General features: G+C 45.7%; 1 protein-coding gene across 1 annotated transcript in view; it reads left to right on the top strand.

The window, feature by feature from the left end:
* The window catches only part of LOC114586917 (uncharacterized), a 43,534-nt gene extending 40,147 nt beyond the window's left edge, over positions 1 to 3,387 (top strand). The window contains exon 4 of the mRNA XM_077920644.1: positions 813 to 3,387. Coding sequence (XP_077776770.1) covers positions 813 to 1,803 — 991 coding nt within the window. The 3' untranslated portion in view covers positions 1,804 to 3,387. The remainder of the gene's footprint in view (positions 1 to 812) is intronic.
* The last annotated feature ends 18,649 nt before the right edge of the window (positions 3,388 to 22,036 follow it).

Raw genomic sequence — 22,036 nt, 5'->3', positions numbered from 1 at the left:
GACAACAGCCTTGCGTTTTTATGTATATAGGAAGAAATTTCAGGGTGTTGAGTAAACAGGACAGTGCCAACTTATGGGTGAACGTCAGCAAATGTGACACTGTTGGGCACTGATACACCCATCTCTACATGTAACACTTCATTGCGGGGTAGTGACTTTTGAAACCAATAAATGATGGGGACAGATACTTAGATGGCAACTTGAACGGCTTTAAAAGAGAATTAGACAAATCATGTTCTTCCTTCTTTGTCAGAGCCAGTATGTCTCTGAATTTTGGGGAGCACAACTGAGAAGTGATGGGGATGTTTTGTTGTGAAAAACTATGCTGCATGGGACCGCCGGTCCTGAGTTGCTGGGGAAATAACAATCAAGAACAAAGATCCCTCTGGTGCCCCGCCCCCCATTTCCCAGAGTTGTCGACCTTTTCCCAAGCCTCTGCGGGGATTGGTCTTCTCCCGTGGAGTCTTGGGAAGGAAGCTGCACATCTGCCAGCCATATGGTTGATGGGGCACAGCTGGCAGGCATGCAGGGAAAGGGGAGGCAGCCAGCAAAGCCGTGCAGCTCCCCCACTCGCTGGGGCGCCCCTGAGAGGCCAGCGCCCTGGCACAACGCGCCAGTAAGCCCAATAGGAAAGATGGCTTTGCATGTGGGAGAGACTTGCTGTTGCTCTCTTCTGGTGGGTTTTCCATTGGGACATCTGGTTGATCACTGTTAAGATAGGATGTTGATCTAGGTGGGCCTTTGTCCTGATTCAGCTCCAGGCCTCTTCTGATGTTCTTTGAGGAGATGACCTTCTCAATTCCTTCTTGCAGGTATCGCCGGGCCAGCCAAAAGGTGCCGTATTATGGATACACATCTGGTCGTCCATTGCCACCCTTTGTCTCGAAAAGGCTACCCAGGTCTGGCTCACAATACTACCCGTTCTATGGGTCAAGATACCCTGCATACAAAACCCTTCCACCGCGTGGGAAAACTCCGTGCGCTCAGCTCTACTCTCCGCCCGGTGTGACCGGTTATCAACCACGAGGTGCGACGGTCTACCCAGACCCACACACAGCCAGGTACTCCAAGCTAAACAAGAACCCGACGCTGCCACACACAGCTATCTATCAGAAACCTTTGCCGACCCAATGTCCATACAGTGGCATGACCAAAGGCCGACATGGCCCCATTAACAAGGGCTCGCTGCCATGTGTCACTGGCGCCCCTCTACCCCGTGTGACCAAAGGTCCGGTAATTTATCCCACCAACGTCTCTCAACCGTGCTTAAACAAGGCCCCGCTACCCCGTATGACCAAAGGCCCTGTGCTGTACTCAAGCAAGGACCTATTGCCACATATTCATGACCCACCACCCCGCGTGGCGAAGGGACCGCTACCACGGATGACAAAAGGCCCTGTATTCTATGCAACCGAAGACCCACAACCAGGCCTAGGCAATGCCTCACAAGCAAATGGGACAAAGGGCACCGAGTCACACCCGGCAAAGGGCACTCTTCCACGTGCTACCAAGGGGCCTCGTCTCGTTGTGACCAAAGTCCCTCGGTTCAGCGCGCTGAGGGCCTCGCGATACTTCCTGAAGAGGGCTTCGCGACCCAACCTGACGAGGGGCTCTCAGCCAAGCTTGGTCAAGGGCTCGCGGCCGTCCCTGGCAAAGGGCTCCAGGGTCTCTTTGACTAAAGGCTCCCAGCCCAGTCTGGCCCGTAACGCCACAAACCTGGCGGCCTCAAAGAAGCTTCCCAAAAACGTCAAGATCGCAAGCACTGGGAAGAAGTACTGTTCGGCCACCAAGTGGCCTTTCTGAAGACGACAGGGATGTGGGAGAAACTCGTCTGACTTTCACGCACCGAGGAGCCGGGCACACATCAGTGGCGGTGGACGGACGGCTTGCTTGCCTTCTCACCCAATTCATGGGGAACTATGCCAGTGACTCAATGTGACTCCGTATTCTGCAGACAGATTTCACTGTTCATAGCAAAAGTTTCATTTTTGACAGTGGCGTATGTGTTTTGATCCATTTTTATTTGATTTTAGGATCCACCCTATTCTGGTGACTAATTTGTTTTGAGCTGCTTTTGAAGTTGGAGTTGCCTCCAAGGTTAGAGTTACTCAGAGCAGACCCGTCAGGAGTTTCTATAAGCCATTTCTAAGTAGTTTCAATGCTAATAATAATAATAATAATAATAATAATAATAATAATAATAATATATTTTTACCCCGCCCATCAGACTGGGTTCACCCCAGCCACTCTGGGCAGCTTCTGACTTAGATTGTTGCGACCTGCCCTTGGCCCTTATGGTGATCTGCAGATATTTTATTAAATTAATAATGTTAATAGTTTTCCGAGACTGGGCTGGGTCAGCTGACGCAATCAATTTTAATGCTACTCATGTAATTTATTATCCTCCCATCATCAGTCCTACTCAGAGCAAACATTTTGAAATCCATGGACTGACTGAAAAGAGAACTAATAGCTTTGGGTTGTATCCAACCACGCAGAAGAGGCCTATTAAAAATAATGGTCCTAAGTTAGTCGCGTTCATTAATTTCTGCGGATCTAATATTGGACACCACCCATTGAAATTAATGGACCCAAGTTAGTCATGCCCATCACTGGGCCTACTCTTGAGTTGGTTTAAGTACCCTGTTTTTCCTATGTATTTTATTGTATTCACCCTTTCCTTTGAACTGAAGGATTCTAGTCCCACTCAGAGTAGACCTTTTGAAATGAATAACATAGGTCCATTCATTTCAATGGGTCTACTCTGAGAAATAGTTAGTTGACTGCAACCCTACATTCCCCATTTTACTTCTTTCTGTTCTTAGTGTGAGTGTTAAGCTTCTGTTTGGAATTAAAAGATTGTGTATACTTGGTTGTATCGCCAGGCTTCTACCGTCCTTAAAAAAATAGTGTTGTTCTGCAAAATACAATCATTCTGTTAATTGTCTCCCTAATTGTGTAGCTCCTTCCCCTCCTGTTTTGTTTATGTAAAGTCTCTGTTCCCCTCTCAATAGACTGGGTGTATATGTGTGCATCATTTTTATACCTTCAGCAGCAGAACTGTGTTCTCCGCAGTGCATTTTTCCTAGGAAAATAGGAAGTTGTTACAGTAAGAGCCACACTTTTTAACAACCTCAAGAACAACGGTATCGTTTTCATGAAGGAAAAATGGAAGTCAAAGGGAAGAAATCGGAGACCTGTAGCTTACACCCCCTCTGCTATTTTCTTCCAAGTTGTTCCAGATCTCTCAGTAGTTCTTCCTCCCAGTTTACCCTCCTGAATGAGTACAGGTGACACTCCACTTAAGTGGGAGTTATGTTCTGGGCCCCTGTGAGTATAAGTGAAATCTTATGAATTGGCGAGTAATGGAGAGTCAGTGTGGTGTAGTGGTTAAGAGTGGTGGTCTCATAATCTGGTGAACTGGGTTCGATTCCCCGATCCTCCACATGCAGCTGCTGGGTGACCTTGGGCTAGTCACACTTCTCTGAAGTCTCTCAGCCCCACTCACCTCACACAGTGTTTGTTGTGGGGGAGGAAGGGAAAGGAGAATGTTAGCTGCTTTGTGACTCCTTAGGGTAGTGATAAAGTGGGATGTCAAATCCAAACTACTCCTCCTCCTCCTCCTCCTCCTCCTCCTCCTCCTCCTCCTCCTCTTCTTCTTCTTCTTCTTCTTCTTCTTCTTCTTCTTCTTCTTCTTCTTCTTCTCTAAACCAGGCATAGGCAAACTCGGCCCTCCAGCTGTTTTGGGACTACAACTCCCATCATCCCTAGCTAACAGGACCAGTGGTCAGGGATGATGGGAGTTGTAGTCCCAAAACAGCTGGAGGGCCGAGTTTGCCTATGCCTGCTCTAAATACCCTTTTAATGTCCTCTCTACTGCACTCTCTTCAATCTATACAAAAAGCCCCCTACTGTATCCAAAAATATCCCCAACTAGAATTTAGGCTCCAGGTCTGGCAGGAGGCTGCAGGACACATGGGAAAGCGGCTGCTGCTGCTGCTCAACCTTGTACATCAGCTGTTAGGCGGGGAGGCTGAGCAGCCTAAAGAAAGCCCCAATGCAACTCCAGTCTCTTCAGGGCTTCCTCTTCCCTCACTGACATCCTCTTTGGTCTCCTCATGAGCCACAAGGACTCTCCAGCTCACGCCCTTCATTTCCAGGTATGAATTTAATTATTTCCCGGAGCTGTGCGTCTACACGGTCGCATGCAAGTCAACCGCCCGTTTGCGAGTGGTGGGATTCCTGTAATGTAAATCCTGTTCCTCATATCTCTCGTTTGCATCCCTCCAGACCATCTGATCTCCAGGCCTCAGTATTACGTTCTTCTTTTTTTACTGTTCTAATATGCTTTGTTGAATTGAAATCAATACAAAAACACGTACAGAAGAATTATCCATAAAAGAAAGAAAAGAAAAAAAATACAACTTAATATTCCACATCACTCTTCTTGGATTCTGTCAGGTGCGGGTGTGGTTACTCGAGAGTAAACAGGCAAGAGTCCGTCCTTTCTTTTCCAGGCTTTATTCTTGGTGCAAACTATTTACAGTGAAGAGCGTCGTAAGTTCATGTCTGGCTCAGTCGCTAGCAGAATCTGGGAGTGGTGGTCTTTGTACCTCCCCCAGCATGAAAGTCGCATCACCCCCAAGCTTTTCCGCCGCTCCCTGCGCCGAAGCCTACTGCGCAGAATGGGTGCTGGCAGGGGCGTACTTCCCGCCTCTCCGGTTTGCTCAGGCTCGGTGTTGAGGCTCTCCCCAGCATCCCCTGGTCCCTGCACCTCTACTCAACTGGAGGTGGGGCTTTCCTCCTCGCCGGAAGAGGAGCTGCTTCACAAGATTTTCAGAGGCTCCCTATAACACAACTGCCCTTCCATCTCTCGTCTCTGAGCTGATGGCAGTTCCCTGACAGATTCCTAACGACTTCCCGTCACCCCACCATGTATCTACAACTTATTCTTTCAAGCGCACTGTTTGTGTCTATTTTTCTTTTGTTATATTTCACCAATATTGTGTTTTCTCACACCTATCCATCCTACTGCAGAAGTCATTCAAAGGCTGCCGCAGACGTCAAATTACAATAATCCTTTAAATGTTTTCTATACATATCCCATTTCCTAATAAATGTCTGATCAGAGAGACCCCACAGTTTTTCTGCTAATTTAGCCAACTCGGCATATTCCAGCAGTTTATTTTGCCACTCCAGCTTGGAAGGTATTTTCTCTCCCTTCCAATACGTGGCAATTAATATTCTTGCCGCTACCGTAGCGTACAAGAATATTTCTCTCGCGCCTTTAGGTGTATCTGGGCCTAATCTCCCCAGAAGAAAAGCCTCCGGTTTCTTTGCAAAAGACACCTTAATCTTTCTTTTGAGTTCATTATAAATAACATCCCAATATTCATTTAGTTTCTTACAGGTCCATCACATATGTAGCATTGAGCCTTCCACTTCCCCACACCTCCAACATTTACTTGAAACATTCTTATACATTTTAGATTATTTTAGTGGTGTCAGGTACCATCGGAATTGCATCTTTATAAAGTTTTATTTTAAAGTACAACAAGCTGTAAATTTCATATTGACCTTCTGTAAGTCAATAGTATTACATTCTTTTTAATAACAAACATGGGTTAATTTTGTTTGTGTGTGTTTAAAAAACAAATAAAACACTGTTAAGAAAAACCATTGCAGCTTTTTCAAGAATAGTTAGATCTCTTTCAGAATTTGCATCATGGAGCTTTGCATTTTTAATTTTTTAATTCAATTAAGTAAATTGATAAAAAATTTACACATCTATACAAACATTATATGCTATCTCTTTACATACAAAGAAAAAGAAAATTATGTAGAGAACAGAAAATTTCTAAAGGAACAAAAAAGAGGAAAAGAAGAAAAAAAGGAACAAAGTAAAAAAAGAATCAAAAGAGGAAAAGAAAAGACAAGACAACATTATTTACACAATAAAAGTGTTCATCGACACAATACTTCCCATCCTTCTCATTATAATGTAATATAAACATTCTTTTTTAACACAGATTTGCAAGCCTAATTCATATTAAGTGCCAACAAATTCAATCATGCTTACACCCAGATACTTGTAGTTAGGACTCGAGTCTTAGAATTATTATTATTATTATTATTATTATTATTATTATTATTATTATTATTATTATTTACTGAATTTATATACTGCTCCATACCTGGAGGTCCCAGGGCGGTTCACATAAAAGATCAACATAAAAACCACAATATACCGTATTTTTTGCTCTATAAGACTCACTTTTTCCCTCCTAAAAAGTAAGGGGAAATGTGTGTGTGTCTTATGGAGTGAATGCAGGCTGCGCAGCTATCCCAGAAGCCAGAACAGCAAGAGGGATTGCTGCTTTCACTGCGCAGAGATCCCTCTTGTTGTTCTGGCTTCTGAGATTCAGAATATTTTTTCTTGTTTTCCTCCTCCAAAAACTAGGTGCGTCTTGTGGTCTGGTGCGTCTTATAGAGCGAAAAATACGGTATATAATCAAAATAAAAACTACAACCCAATAACACACAGCCTCACCCCAAAAGAGTTAAGGATGTCAATCAGATCACCAAAGAATTGGTTAAAAAGGAAAGTTTTTGCCTGGCGCCTAAGGTGTATAATGAAGGCGTATAATGAATATAACGCATCATAAAGGCGTAGAACGAACGTTGGCTTTTTCACAGTGGTATTTGCCGAGCCACTTCAGTTTGTGCTCTCCACATAAACCCATAAAGGTGGATAATCCCAACCAATCAGGATCACATAACGAGCAGGATGATGCCATGACACCCCAGTGTTTGAAATGATTGGATGGTTCCATTGCATCACAATATGCTCTCCAACAAGAACAGACTCACCATGTCCACCCCCGTTGCCTTGTGAAAGAGCGCCACCTGGTGGCTCCTATGGTAGCATACAGTATTCTTTTTTAAAAAACCAAAACAAAAGCAAAACAAAACGTTAAATTAAGCTCATTGGCTGGTCTTTAATTGCTGGATAAAATTCTCCGAGAATGAGTTGCATTACAGTGGTACCTCTGGTTATGAATGTAATTCATTCCAGAGGTCTGTTCTTAACCTGAAACTGTTCTTAACCTGAGGTAGCACTTTAGCTAATGGGGCCTCCCGCTGCATGATTTCTGTTCTCATCCTGAAGCAAAGTTCTTAACCCGAGGTACTATTTCTGGGTTAGCGGAGACCGTAACCGGCAGCAATTGTAACCGGAAGTGTTTGTAACCTGAAGTACCACTGTATTATCATTCATTATTAGTGGTAATATTATCACTTACCCGCCCTTCACCCTAAGACCCCAGGTCTTACATCTGAGCCATCTGAGACAATGGAGGAGTGGCTCTCTGGAGGTGAAGTCAAACTGATAGAAGGTTGCAGCACCTGCTGTGGCTATAGGGACCGATATGGGAGAGACATGTTTTGTTGTGGCTGGGGCAGATGTAGGTGACGGACAGAGAGGTCTCATGGCCTACAGAGACCTCCCCACCCCTTGGACTGCCATAGTGCTACATAACGGACCTGGGTGGGTAGAATTAATAATAATAATAATTTCTATTTATACCCCACCCACCCTGGCCAGAGCCGGGCTCAGGGCAGCTAACACCAGTAAAATTACAATAAAAACATAATGGGGGGGGGGGAGACAATTTAAAATACAGGTTAAAATGCAATTTAAAATGCAGCCTCGTTTTAAAAGTAGCCCATAGAGCAAGACCATAAGGGGAGGGAAACAGAAGGGTCAGACTGAATACAGACCAAAAGCCAGGCAGAACAGCTCCGTCTTGCAGGCCCTGTGGAAAGATGTCAAGTCCTGCCGGGCCCTAGTCTCTTGTGACAGTGTGCTCCACCAAGTCGGGGCCAGTGCTGAAAAGGCCCTGGCCCTAGTTGAGACCAATCTAATCAGCTTGTGACCTCCAAAATGTTGTAATTTGTGGAACTTAAGGTCCTCCGCGGGGCAGACCAGGAGAGGCAGTCCCATAGATACGTGTGTCCTAGGCCACATAGTTGGGTGAGATCAGGCCCGCCTTCCTCACCCATTGGTTGTTGGCATCAGTCTGTTTCTCAGGGGATAATGGAGGAGTGTGCCTTCAGGGGTGAGAAACTGTTGGAAGGTGACAGCACCTGCTATGGCTGTAGGGAGAGACATGTTTTGTTGCAGCTGGGGGGCAGATGTAAGGGTCTAGTTGCACTGCTGCAGATATTTAAAATAGTTTAAAACAACCTACGCCACACTTAGGTTAGGTAAGGCTTAGAAGCCATGAGCATTTCCAAAACACCAAAAGCGCTTTACAAACATGCAGATGTAATGCGTCCACATTGTTAAAGAAAAATAGGAAAATAATGTAAAGATTGTGCACACGTTGGATATGTATGCATCCTTCAGTTCTGGTTAGGAAGTAGAAATTCTTGCTGGGCGGTTCAATTCTTTTTTTAAAAAAATTAAAGATTCTCATGAATCGCCCCCCCCCCCCCAATCACATCTAACAATATATTCACAAAATAAATTCCCACTGTCTCCCTCCATATGACTTCCCTCAACTTCCCTTTCTGGTTTTGAAAAAAAATGGAAAACCCAATAAATTTTTTATATAAAAAAAGAAGACTCTCATTAAATACAAAAGAATGTGCAATGTCTTTTTTTTCTTTTTTCTTTTTTTTTTTTGAACAGATTATAAAGTTTTTGTGTTACGTTCCATGTAACACAATATGGTACCCGGAGGTAGGGGAAGAGAGTAGAGGGGGAGAGGGTGGGCGATAAACTTTTCTTTTCTTTTCTTTTCTTTTTTCCAACTTGGCATATGTGCAAGGTTTCTGACTTAGGGTTACCAGACATCCCCAGGATTTACCAGACAATCCCCGGATTTGCAAATCTCTCCCCAGACAAATTCTGTCCCTGGAATGTCCCCAGATTTACAAATCTGTCCCCGGGAAATATGGCAGTGGCAGCCTCAGCAGTCCAGAGCCAGCCCAGTAGTAGCGCACTTGGCTCTGTCTGGCTTCAGGAGCTGCTCGCTGCTGTGGCGCCCACCATTTTTCCTCGCCGGAAGTCCCCATATGATGTGTCTTGCGCCGAAGGGAAATCGGGGATGTCCGGTGGTACAGATCTCCATCCCTCTTCTCTTTGACAGATCCCAGGGGGTGCTTGGGAGTCATTGCAAGCTGTATTCATTTCGTGACATTTCATTTCCGGATCATTCAATCATTTATTTAAAACAAACAAACAACAGACGTCACAAGAAATTGTATGCATGTGCTAAGACGCATGCATAAAATATTGGCCCGTCTTGCTCAGCGTTTTCTATAGTGACTGAAGGCAAACAGGCGGGGTGAATTGAGATCCTGCCCTGGTTGCAACGGGTGGCATTGCAAAGGGACACGGGTGGCGTTGCAAAGGGACGCGGGTGGCGCCTAGGGCTTGCCGATCGAAAGGTCGGCGGTTCGAATCCCCGCGGCGGGGTGCGCTCCCGTCATTCGGTCCCAGCGCCTGCCAACCTAGCAGTTTGAAAGCACCCCTAAGTGCAAGTAGATAAATAGGGACCGCTTACTGGCGGGAAGGTAAACGGCGTTTCCGTGTGCGGCTCTGGCTTGCCAGAGCAGCTTCGTCACGCTGGCCACGTGACCCGGAAGTGTCTCCGGACAGCGCTGGCCCCCGGCCTCTTGAGTGAGATGGGCGCACAACCCCAGAGTCTGTCAAGACTGGCCCGTACGGGCAGGGGTACCTTTACCTTTACCTTTACCTGGTTGCAAGCCCTGCTTAGAATAAAAGAATCATAGAGTTGTGGAGTTCACCAAGGGTCATCTAATCCAACCCCCTGAAATTCAGGAACCACAGTCAAAGAATTCCTGATAGATGGCCACCCAACCCTTTTAAAACCTTGTTTTATATATATATATATATTCTGAACAAGCCTTCTCTGTCTTGCACTACACCAACGCGCCAGAAGATGGCAAGAAGGACTGCTTTATTTCTCCTTCTTTCTACATGGGCAGGTGTATTACGAAATTACTGCAGGGAGAAATCCCAACAAAAGAACAGTGGCAAGAAAAATTGCAGAATTGGCTAAAGTGACATACAAATTGCATTATAAGGACAACTGTGATTTTAAGGAAGAATCGGAAATTATCTAAAAAGACAACAAAATGAACTGGACTCCTTGGCAGGTTTCGAATAAACATACACAAATTTATTGGTTGATTACATGATAGACAAGGTAAGGATGTGTATATCTGTGGAGAGTGTATTAACTTATGGTCTGTGTGTGTGGTTTAGGAGCTGCACGGCCAGGGGAAAAACAGTGCTGTCCAGGGTTGTAAAGACTGCAGAGAGAATAACTGGGTGCACTCTTCCCACCTTGGATCAAATCTATGCTTCCAGGTGCCATAAGAAAGCTGCAGAGATAGCGCAGGATAGTGCACACCCTGGAAACGATCTCTTTCAGCTTCTGCCTTCTGAAAGAAGGTACAGGGTTATAAAGACTAGGACTAGCTGCCTGAGAAACAGGTTTTACCCAAGTGCAATTCTGGTTTTAAACGCAGTATAAGGATAGTCTCTATAGGAGTATATTGTATTTTAAAATGGGGTTTCAGAGTTTTTAGGGCTTTTTGAATGTTTTATGTAGATTTTCAATTTCATTGTTCTGTATGGGACAATGACAATAAAGATATCGTATATTGTGTATCATATATCATAAATTTCATAACATGCAAAGAACAATATGTGCTGAGAAATCAGAGAGAGGAACTGAGGGATGTTCTGGGGGCGGGATTAAAGGGGTGGGTGGGGAAAAATGGGGGGGAAATAACGTATGTGGTTGTATGGCTTGACAATTTGTTATGTTGGAATTGTTTAATAAAAATATTGAAAAAGGAAAAAAGAAATCGCTGCAGGGAGTCATTATGGTGGCTTTCGAGGCCACCAGTGCAGCTGGTAGGAGACGGTTGTTCTTCAGTGTTTGGTCTGGACATCAGTGAAGTCTCATATATGAATCCAACAGAGCACCATTTGGCTGTCTTAACCGGGGTTGACCAAGATGTTGCCCTCCAAATGTCGTTGGTCTCCAGCTGCCATTGTCTCTGACCATTGGCTTGCAGGTAAAAGGTAAAGGTAAAGGGGACCCCTGACCATTAGGTCCAGTTGTGACCGACTCTGGGGTTGCGGCGCTCATCTCACTTTACTGGCCAAGAGAGCCGGCGTACAGCTTCCGGGTCATGTGGCCAGCAGCACTAAGCCGCTTCTGGCGAACGAGAGCAGCGCACGGAAACGCCGTTTACCTTCCCGCCAGAGCGGTACCTATTTATCTACTTGCACTTTAACGTGCTTTCGAACTGCTAGGTTGGCAGGAGCAGGGACTGAGCAATGGGAGCTCACCCCGTCGCGGGGATTTCAACTGCCAACCTTCTGATCGGCAAGTCCTAGGCTCTGTGGTTTAACCCACAGTGCCACCCGCATCCCATGTCCCATGTCCAGGCTTGCAGGTACTCCTGGAGTAAATTTATGCCAACTGCACTGGTGGAATTATACATAGCAGCAGACTATAAACATATATAAAATGACAGGCTAGCGCCCATCAATACAGGGCCATTCTGTCAAGCAGTCTGTTTTGCAAGGGACCAGTCAGATGCAAACAGGACCTGGGTACAACAGCTCAGTCTTACAGGCCTGATGGAAGGAGGTTAAATCCTGCATGACCCTGGTCTCATGGGACAGAGCATTCCACCAGGTCGGAGCCATCACTGAGAACGCCCTGGCCCTGGTGGAGGATAGTCTGACTTCCTTAGGGCCTGAGACCTCTAAACTATGATTATTCATGGACCTTAAGATCCTCTGCAGGGCAGAGTGGGAGAGGCAGTCCCGTAGATACGAGGGCCCTAAGCCACAAAGGGCTTTAAATTGTAGGCACCCATGAGATCCTTTTCAGCTCCATGATCCTATGAAAAAAATTGTGGGACTGTGCATTTCTTCCCACTAATGTGGAGAATAAATTACTGTCTTAATGAGAGATCCCGGACTAGTGAAAACAAAACCAGAACACAGGTCATATGAAGCACATTTTGTTTAATGATCTAGAAGGCATATACAGATAGTGTCAGAGGCATAAAGGAAAATCAAGAAGTAACCATGGTTTGCATTTGAAGAAGAGCAGAGCAGACACTCAAGATTGGGGGAAAATGGTGCATAGACATGATAAGGTAGTGTGGAGACCTGGATATCAGATGTACTCAGGGCGGCCACGATCAACCTCATCCGGAGATCGTGCGCGCTCGTCGTTTCTGAGAACCAGGCTCAGAAGCTCAGCTACAGAACCTTTGTCCAAAGTCCATTGCTGGGTCATTTCTTGGGTTTCTAGGGTCTGGCCTTGGTCTAAGTAGAATCTCACCACCCTGAGCAGCCAGAACGGCACCCACGGCCACCAGAACCACCCCAGCTGCCATAGCCACGGCCACCCCAGCCGCCATAGCTGCCATAGCCGCCACAACATCCACGGCCACCCCAGCCCCCATGGCCTCCCCAGCCACCATAGCTGCCATAGCCTCCATAGCCGCCATAGCTTCCATAGCCACAGCAAGGTGCATCAGTTGACACAGCGCATGAATCGTCAGCGCAGCTCATGATGGGTCCTGGGACGGTGATGCAGAAGGGGGGAGGCTGGATCCACACATGGTGCGGGGGGCATTGAGATTCGCAAGTGAAGCCGCATTGTCCGTAGCCGAAAGTCATCTTTCTGCAATGAGTCGGGGTCTGAAAGAGCAAGCAAGGGAATCCGGTTAACCAAAAGGCAAGCAAAGACTAGACGCACGAAACTCTCAAGTCATTACTTTTCAGAATACATGGAGGAAAGCTGAGAACCCACAATGGGTAGCAGAGTCCTCCATTTTGACTTTGTAGCAGTCGCAATGAAGTTGAAACTGGTCTAAAAAACAGCTAGAATCCAAGAGTTGTAGAAAAGGAATTTCTACTCAGAGTAGGCCCACTGGGACCAATGGACCCACCCTTAGGTTCCATCAGGGCCAGATGGGCGGGGTATAAATAATAAATTATTATTATTATTATCCATCTCTGTCTCCACTCATCCATCCCTCACCATCCTGACTACCTTCTTACAACAGCCAGGCCAGGGGGTGACCTTGGCTGTCAGCACCTTGCCTTTCAGGCTGAGTGCTGCCTTCATAGAACTCTATGGGAAGAGGTGGGGGAGAAGGCTAGGGTGAGCTGGCTTTGCCTGCCATTGGTTCTAGCACCACCTACTGTTGGACTCCCTGCCTTTTGTCTCACCAGTCCCAATGGGCACCAGCCAAGTCTGATCCTAGGTGACAGGGATCAGAGTAAGCATGAGATCCCTTCCACTTGACCTCTGGCTCATTGCGCCTTCTTCTGACCTCATATTTAGCTTGATGGTATTAATGGCGCCCTCTATCTTGGGAACGGGGTCATAGCTCAGTGATACAACATCTCTTTTGCATGCAGAGGGCACCAGATTCAATCCCTGACATCTCTAGGTTGGACTGAGAGATACATCTTCCCCAGACCCTAGACAGCCACTGCCTTTCAAAGCAGACAATACTGAAACAATACTGGTCTAAGGCAGCTTCCTATCTACAAGGCAACTGGATTAGATCAGAACATACCTGGTTCTCCAAGAAGAAGATGCCACAAGATACTCTTTCCTGAGTGAGGAGAAGCTGATGGTTAGGTCCTGGATGGAGAGCTCTTTTTATACTCTCCTCCTTGGGCACCCTCGTGGGTGTGGCACACCCTGTGGGCAGATCCAAGTTCAAATTGATTGCTGGCTTTCAGATTATGGTAGGGATCACACCCAAATCACTGCAATTGTTCTGACGCTGCAGTTTGGGAGATGCCAAGGATGCTTTCTGGTCTCCTCAAGCAAAGGGAGATGTGCCATAAATGGACTGAACGTGCGATGCAATTGTGGCTTACACAAAGGTGTAATTTCAAGAAGCGCTGGGGTGCTTGTGGAATTCTCCTTACCTGAACTTTGGACTGGTGGTCAGAAGGACCTAAGCCATTGACCCATCAAACTCTGTTCTCACAGTGGCCAACCAGATGTCCCCATAGGAAGCCCACAATCAGGATTCGAGCACAAGAACAACTCTCCCCTCCTGTGGTTTCCAGCAACTGGTGTTCAGAAGCATTCATGCCTCCAACTGTGTAAGCTGAGCCGAGCCATCATGGTTGAATCCCCTGAATGTCCATACCTTGTTACCAAAGTACTACTGATCTGATCCTTCACCGGACACTTCTTCCAGTTTTGGAGTCTCAAGTAATGTTAGAAATACCCAGAGTAGATCCATTGGGTTGTATCCATCTGAGTTCTACTCATGGAAGACCTGATGAAAATAATGGGCCAAAATTAGTCGTGTCCTTCCTTTTTAACAGGTCTCCTCTGAGCAGGATTAACATTGGATACAACCCATTGAAACTAAGGCCCCATCTGGTAGTAGCACAAGGATGGAAGACTGTAGGAACCCCAACTAAAGAATCATGGCAAGAAAAATTGACGGACTATGCAGAACTGGCAAAATTGACACATAAGCTATGGGACGAGGAAAACTGTGACTTTAAAGATGAATGGGAACCCTTTACAAAGTATCTGAAGACGCAACAAAGCGAACTGGACTCCTTGGCAGGTGTTGAATAAACATTCACAAACTTTTTATTGATAATAAGCAGCTAAATAGTTTGAGGATCTATACAACTTCGTAACATGCAGAAAACAGCATTTTTAGAGAAATCAAAGACTGGAACTGAGGGAAGTTGGGGGGTGGGGGTGGGTGGGTTTTGTGTGGGAGGGGGGGTAGGGAGGAAAAATGGGGGGGGAGAAGGATGATATGTTTTTGGATAATTTCTTGTCGTCACGGGTTTTAATGACGACAAGAAATTATCCAAAAATATGTCTTGTTTTAATTTTGAATAAAAAAACTTAAAAAAGAAAGAAATTAAGGTCTCATCTGCACTATACATTTGAAGTCGTACCATACCACTTTTCTTCCTCTACAATATCCTCTTCGAGGGGAGGCAACAGAATAGAACAGAACATGCAAAATGCAGCTGCACCAGCAATTTGTCTAATGACCTTTCCCAATTCTCACACCTCCAATCCGCAACTTAGCCATGTGCCCCAAGATATATGCATATGCTTACATCAGTGACTCCCAATTAGCTAAGTCAAGCCACAGACCCCTTACTTTTGAAAATGCTAACATCTCTGTGGTAGATTCTGTTGTGCAAATGGGGCCGCCATACCCTCCAACATGTTCCTGCACAAAAGTGAGATGTGCATGTTCTGGGCTGTGTGCCTGTGTTTCCTCCTCGGGGAAAAGCACCCCAGAGCCACAGACACACTCAGCGTGCTCTTTAAAGGGAGCGTGGCTCTTGGGGGAGCCTTAGCTATGGCCAACCTCTCCCGGAAAAGGGGAGCCTTCGTCCCCTGGGAATGGCTTTCCCATAAGCCAGGACAGCCAGCGGGATCACTGCGCTGTGATCCCGCTGGCTGTCCTGGCTTCTGGGATTCAGAAGAAAGAAAGAAAGAAAGAAAGAAAGAAAGAAAGAAAGAAAGAAAGAAAGAAAGAAAGAAAGAAAGAAAGAAAGAAAGAAAGAAAGAAAACAAGTAAGTAAGTAAGTAAAACAATCTGCAGAGTGGGCTCTGAGCATGTGCAGAAGCCAGCATGGAGTGGAACACTTGCAAAAGCAACACAGAATGGAAATGTGCGGATCTGCCCATCTGTTGCTTAGGGTCATGTCCTCAACCCAAGGCGAATGTGAGCCCAAAACCACCCTTCCACAAGCCCTTGTGCACCTGCATCTTAAACAAGGACAATGATGCCTGTGTGTGGAAGACATGAAGTGTTGCAAAGCCACCCCCGAATGGAGGCTTTCTCCGGAAGGCTTCACAAACAGCCATTAATGTTTAATATGCATCATTGTTGTGATGTACGTTGTTCTTCTTGGGGCATTTAGCATTGCTGATTAAGAGCGTTGTTTGTGGGGGTGGCCACCAAACTGGCTCAGGTCTGCAATTTGCGTCATTATACGAGCTCAGAAATGGATGCCAGCCTTTTAGTTGGAATCACAAGGATGTGGGTTTATTTTATTTTCCCTGTGCACATAATTGCATGCAGTTTTGACCCATGATTAATCACAACCACATTCCTATCATGTTGACTGTCCTGAATCTATAACTTTCAAGTGATCTTGGGTGTATAGATTTGTTCTAGTAGGCAGGGCTTTCCTTCTAGGGGGGAAAAAATGGTGTCGGCACTGTGTACGCTTGAGTACCCCTAGAAAAACAACAACATGCTGCTAGTAAAAAAACTGAAAAAGGTAAAGGACCCCTGGACAGTTAAGTCCAGTCACGTATGACTCTGGGGTTGTGGAGCTTATCTCACTTTACTGGCCGAGGAGCCGGCGTTTGTCTGCAGACAGTTTTTCCAGGTCATGCGGCCAGCATGACTAGGCCGCTTCTGGTGAACCAGAGCAGCGCATGGAAACGCCGTTTACCTTCCCGCCAGAGCGATACCTATTTATCCACTTGCACCTTGCTTTCGAACTGCTAGGTGGACAGGAGTAGGGACAGAGCAACGATGGAAGCCTACCCCGTCGCTGGGATTCGAACCACCAACCTTCTGATCGGCAAGCCCTAGACTCTGGTTTAGACCACAGCGCCACCCACGTCCCCGTAGGAATGGTCAAATATGTTCATTTCACGTTCTCAAGTTGGTGCTGTGGTTAGAGGGTCAAGCTGAGACCAGGGAGGGACCAGGGTTCAAATTCCCAATCGACCCCCTTGCTGGGTAGTTGCGGGGATTAAATGAGAAAGAAAAGGGATTACTGTATTTTTCGCTCTATAAGACGCACTTTTCCCCTCCTAAAAAGTAAGGGGAAATGTGTGTGCGTCTTAAGGAGGGAATGCAGGTGGGAGGCTCTGCTCAGTGCTCCCTTTAAAGAGCCGCGTGGAGCATGTGTGCGGCTCTTGGGGGAGCCATAGCCACGCACAGCCTCTCCCGGGCAGGGAATGAAGGCTCCCCTTGCCCGGGAGAGGCTGCATGCGGCTATCCCATAAGCCAGGACAGCCAGCAGGGTCGCTGCGCTGCGATCCCACTGGCTGTCCTGGCTTCTGGGATTCAGAATTTCCCCCCCCTTGTTTTCCTCTTCCAAAAACTAGGTGCATCTTATGGTCTGGTGCGTCTTATAGAGCGAAAAATACGGTAAATGAGAAAGAGGGGAGCTATGTACCTCACCTTCAGCTCTCTGGAGAGGAAAGATGCAATAAATAATGAAATTCTATGATTCAGCTGTTCTTGCTAGGCTCTTGCAGGACTCATGCTCCCATCTGCTTTGTAGACTATGTTGCAACCCCCAAACTTCATTTACAGCAGCCACCCAAGGATGTCAGGATATGTACAATTTTATAACATGCAGAGAATAATATGTGCAGAGAAATGAGAGAGTGGAGCTGAGGAAATTCCCTGGTGGTGGGGGGAGCGAGGGATGGAAGGGGGGTGGGAAAAAAGGGGGGAATAATGTATGTGATTATTGATTTGATATTTTCTTATGTTGAAATTGGAAGGGATTGCATAGGCCATGCCATTCAGGCTTGTTCAGTGATGGGGATTGATAGAATGGTTTATGACTTCAATATCATTTAGAACTGAGCTTTGTATTACCTTAGTTAAAAACCCCAAAAACTGGTATAGGAGCTGTTATTAAGGTAGTAACAATTTGCACTCCAAGATCACATATATTCATATAATCACAGAGTTGGAAATGATCTCAGAGTTCATCTCCGCTGACTCCATAGACTTGACTCTGCACAGCATGCTAGTCCTTTCTTGTTTCCTTTAGTGTGCAACATGTTGGTTGCTGGGCATGCATTCCAATGGGGACAAATGTCAGGTTCTGCACTTAGGCAGGAAGAACCAGATTCACCAATGGGGGACACCTGGCTTACCAGCAGAACATGTGAAAAGGATCTAGGGGTCTTGGTGGACCACAAGCTGAACATATTTAAAAAAGGACACAAGGAGGAGACCAGGCCAGATTAAACTGTAATTAAAACATGCAATAAAACAATCCAATTAAACATTAAAAAAGAAAGAATGTCAGATGTTTCCAGTTGCTAGTAGGCACCAGCCATCAAGGTCATTGAGCCATCATCAAATAAAACTGCAAGGCCATTCTGCGTGTCCAGAGAGGGTGATTGTGACATCACATGAAATTAAAGGGTCCTACAAGGAGAGGAGTGCCTCTAATTTGGAAATAATGGCAGACCCGGCGGCAAAGCAAGCTCATTGTCACCTAGCAATTAAAACCCGAAGATCAGAGCTTACAGCCAACAAATCTTGGCTGGTAAATAATTGCATAAACCCTAGAGAGCATTCCTGCGCTGGCTTCCTCACAGTATAAAAAGGGCTCCCATCAAGCAGTCCCTCCATCAGTTGCTCTCCCAGCATTCAACCACATCATCTCTCGTCTTCTGCTCCTTGGAGAACAGGTGAGCTGGAATTATTTCCTTTTAATTCAATATAAAAACAAGTTCAAATGGGTTCAGAAAAGTGCAAGGGAGATCACCAAGGTTCTGGAGAACCATGAGGAAAGGTTGAAGTGACTGGGTTTGCTTCACCGGAAGAGGAGAACAGGAGGTTGGTAGGTGGAACATGGTAACATCTGAAGGGTTGTCATATAGAAAACATTGAACATTTGTTCTCTGCTGGCCCACAAGATAGGTCTGGATGTCATGAGTTGACCTACCCAGAGGAGACCCATTTAAACAATGGACACAGCTAACTACCTCGGAAGCAAGTAGATTCTGCTTCACTGGAGGTCCAGTGGTCCCAGTGGGCCTACTCAGAGAAGAATTTATTTTCATACAACCCTCGGATTCTAGCTATTGTTTAGCTATAGTTCAATGCAGCCCAGTACTGTTTTTCTAGAAAAAGAGGTGCTGGAATTCACCATGAATGCTTCCCTTGTTCTCTTAGAATGGCAATGGTGCCCACAGCAGGTTCCAGATGAAAAACAGCCCTGATGGAACCTAAATGTGGGCCATTGATCCCAGTGGGCCTACTCTAAGTAGAAATTCATTTTCTACAACTCTCGGATTCTAGCTATTGTTTAGACCAGTCTCAGCTTCATTGCTTCTGCTCTGAAGTCAAAACCGAAGAGTCTTCCACCCAGGCTGAGTTCGTAGGTTCACTTTCTTCAACCCAAAACCTATTGATGTGAGAACATTCTGCATCTATTCTCTGTTGTGTTCCTTGCCTTTTGGTTAACCCGACTCCCTTGCTTGCTCTTTCAGACCCCGACTCATTGCAGAAAGATGACTTTCGGCTACGGACAATGTGGCTTCACCTGCGAATCGCAATGCCCCCCGCACCATGTGTGGATCCAGCCTCCCCCCTTCTGCATCACCGTCCCAGGACCCATCATGAGCTGCGCTGACGATTCATGCGCTGTGTCAACTGATGCACCTTGCTGTGGCTATGGCGGCTATGGGGGCTATGGGGGCTATGGCAGCTATGGTGGCTGGGGAGGCCATGGGGGCTGGGGTGGCTATGGGGGCTGGGGTGGCCGTGGATGTTGTGGCGGCTATGGGGGCTGGGGCGGCTGGGGTGGCCGTGGCTATGGCAGCTGGGGTGGATATGGAGGCTGGGGTGGCCGTGGATGCTGTTGGTAAGATCCTGCCCAGACCAAGGCCAGACGGAGCCCATAGAAACCCAAGAAATGACCCGGCAATGAATTTTTGACAAAGTTCTGCAGCTGAGCTTCTGAGCCTGGTTCTCAGAAACGACGAGTGCTCACGATCTCCGAATGAGGTTGATCGTGGCTTCTCTGAGCACCTCTGAAATCCAGGTCTCCACACTCCCTTACCCTCCATTATTATTATTTTTTGAAAATTCTCTTTACTATGCTGTTCTTCAAATACAAACCATGGTTGCATCTAGATCTTCCTTTATGTCTCAACATGTTCTGACACTTTGTGCATATGCTTTCAATATCATTAAAAAAATGTGCTTCATATTTCCCGTGTTCTGGTTTTGATTTTGCTGGTGCAGGGGTAATAGCTAAATAGTAGCAAGAAGTGCTGCAAAGGAAACCAACCCACAACCACATTTATCAATAGGATTGTAAGATTTGGAAGGGATTGCATAGGCCATGCCATTCAGGCTTGTTCCTGTGACTAGTTATTGTTCCTTTCCTTTAGTGTGCCTTGTGTTGATTCCTTAGCATGCAAATAGGTCTGAGAGGTTGTTGGGGATTGACAGAATGGTTTATGACTTCAATATCATTTAGAACTGAGCTTTGTATTACCTTAGTTAAAAAAACAAAACAACTGGTATAGGAGCTGCTTTTAAGATAGTAGCAATTTGCACTCCAAGATCACATATATTCATATAATCACAGAGTTGGAAATGATCTCAGAGTTCATCTCCACTGACTCCATAGACTTGACTCTGCACAGCATGCTAGTCCTTTCTTGTTTCCTTTAGTGTGCAACATGTTGGTTGCTGGGCATACATTCCAATGGGGACAAATGTAAGGTTCTGCACTTAGGCAGGAAGAACCAGATGCACCAATGGGGAACACCTGGCTTACCAGCAGTACATGTGAAAAGGATCTAGGGGTCTTGGTGGACCACAAGCTGAACATGAGCCCAAAGTGTGATGAAACAGCAAAACAACAACAACTAATGGTATTCTAGGCTGCATCAACAGAACTATAGTGTCCAGATCAAGGGAAGTCATGGTACCACTCTATTCTGCCTTGGTCAGACCATACCTGGTATACTGTGTCCAGTTCTGGGTGTCACTGAGAAGTCTCATGCTTCAGGACATGCTTTTCATCAACCTCAAGACTGACATGAGCTGCATGTTAAAGCAAAATGCTGGATGACAGCAGCGCTACTGGTTACCTTAAGGTGGGGGAACCTTGAGCAGGTGTAGTGGGAATTATAGTATATGCTTGGATAGATTGCCTACACGTGAAGCAATGTAAAAAATAATGTGTGGAAGGAAGTTGTTAGGGGAATCTGCTTACTCTGAGTCTATATTAGAATGTGTTAAGAAAGTTTGTACAGGAAAAGCTCAGCCTTGAGCTAGCCTGGTAGAGAATACACACCCTCTCCCTCTCACTGAATCAGACATCCAGCTCTGAAAATGCAGGCATGCTTTTCCTCTGAGAACGTGACTTAATTTCTATGCATGTGCAAAGCTGAGCCTAAGAATGCCTTCATATAAACCTGTGCAGTTTATAGGCCTGTAGACTCCACCAGGCCTTTGGTCAGGGCGCAGCCTGACCCCCTCCTCTGGCAATCTGCACAGAATTTTGCTTGATGGTTGCCATTAATTTGATTTTAATTTGATTTAATTAATTTTATAATGAATGTTTTTAGAATGTTGGACTATTTTGATTGTTGTTAGCCGCCCTGAGCCCAGCTTCGGCTGGGGAGGGCGGGATATAAATAAAATTTTATTATTATTATTATTATTATTATTATTATTATTATTATTATTATTATTATTTTGTGAGTTTGTCTGAAACCACTGTTGTTCTGACCAAGTAAAGTCTCCTCAGACATCACAGTGACATGTTTATTGAGGAAATCCACCACACCTCACTCTGTCTAATAGACGTTTTCCTGTGAGGAACCTTCCTATCTCTCTTTTGATCAACTTCTGTGGTCCCAGATCTTAACCACTTTGATCACTTCTTCAGGAGTTTTTTCACCAGCCTTCAGCCCCACACTCTCTGTCTTGTAGTGATGAGATTAGGACAAACCCAGTTGACACTTCCATTACAGAGAATAATCACTTCCCCTCTACTTCTAAGCAGCCATTGGTGCCATCAAGACACCAGCAGCCATTGTACAAATTCCCACTGATCTCTTAGACTTATTATAGAATCATAGAATCCTAGAGCTGGAAGAGTCGTCTAGTCCAACCTCCTGCAATGCAGGAATCTCAGTTAAAGCATTCATGAAAAATCACCATTTAATCT

Source organism: Podarcis muralis, chromosome 16 (assembly GCF_964188315.1).
Source record: "Podarcis muralis chromosome 16, rPodMur119.hap1.1, whole genome shotgun sequence".
NCBI lineage: Eukaryota > Metazoa > Chordata > Lepidosauria > Squamata > Lacertidae > Podarcis > Podarcis muralis.
The sequence above is the reverse complement of the archived record's forward strand: the minus strand, read 5'-3'. Positions and strand labels throughout refer to the sequence as shown.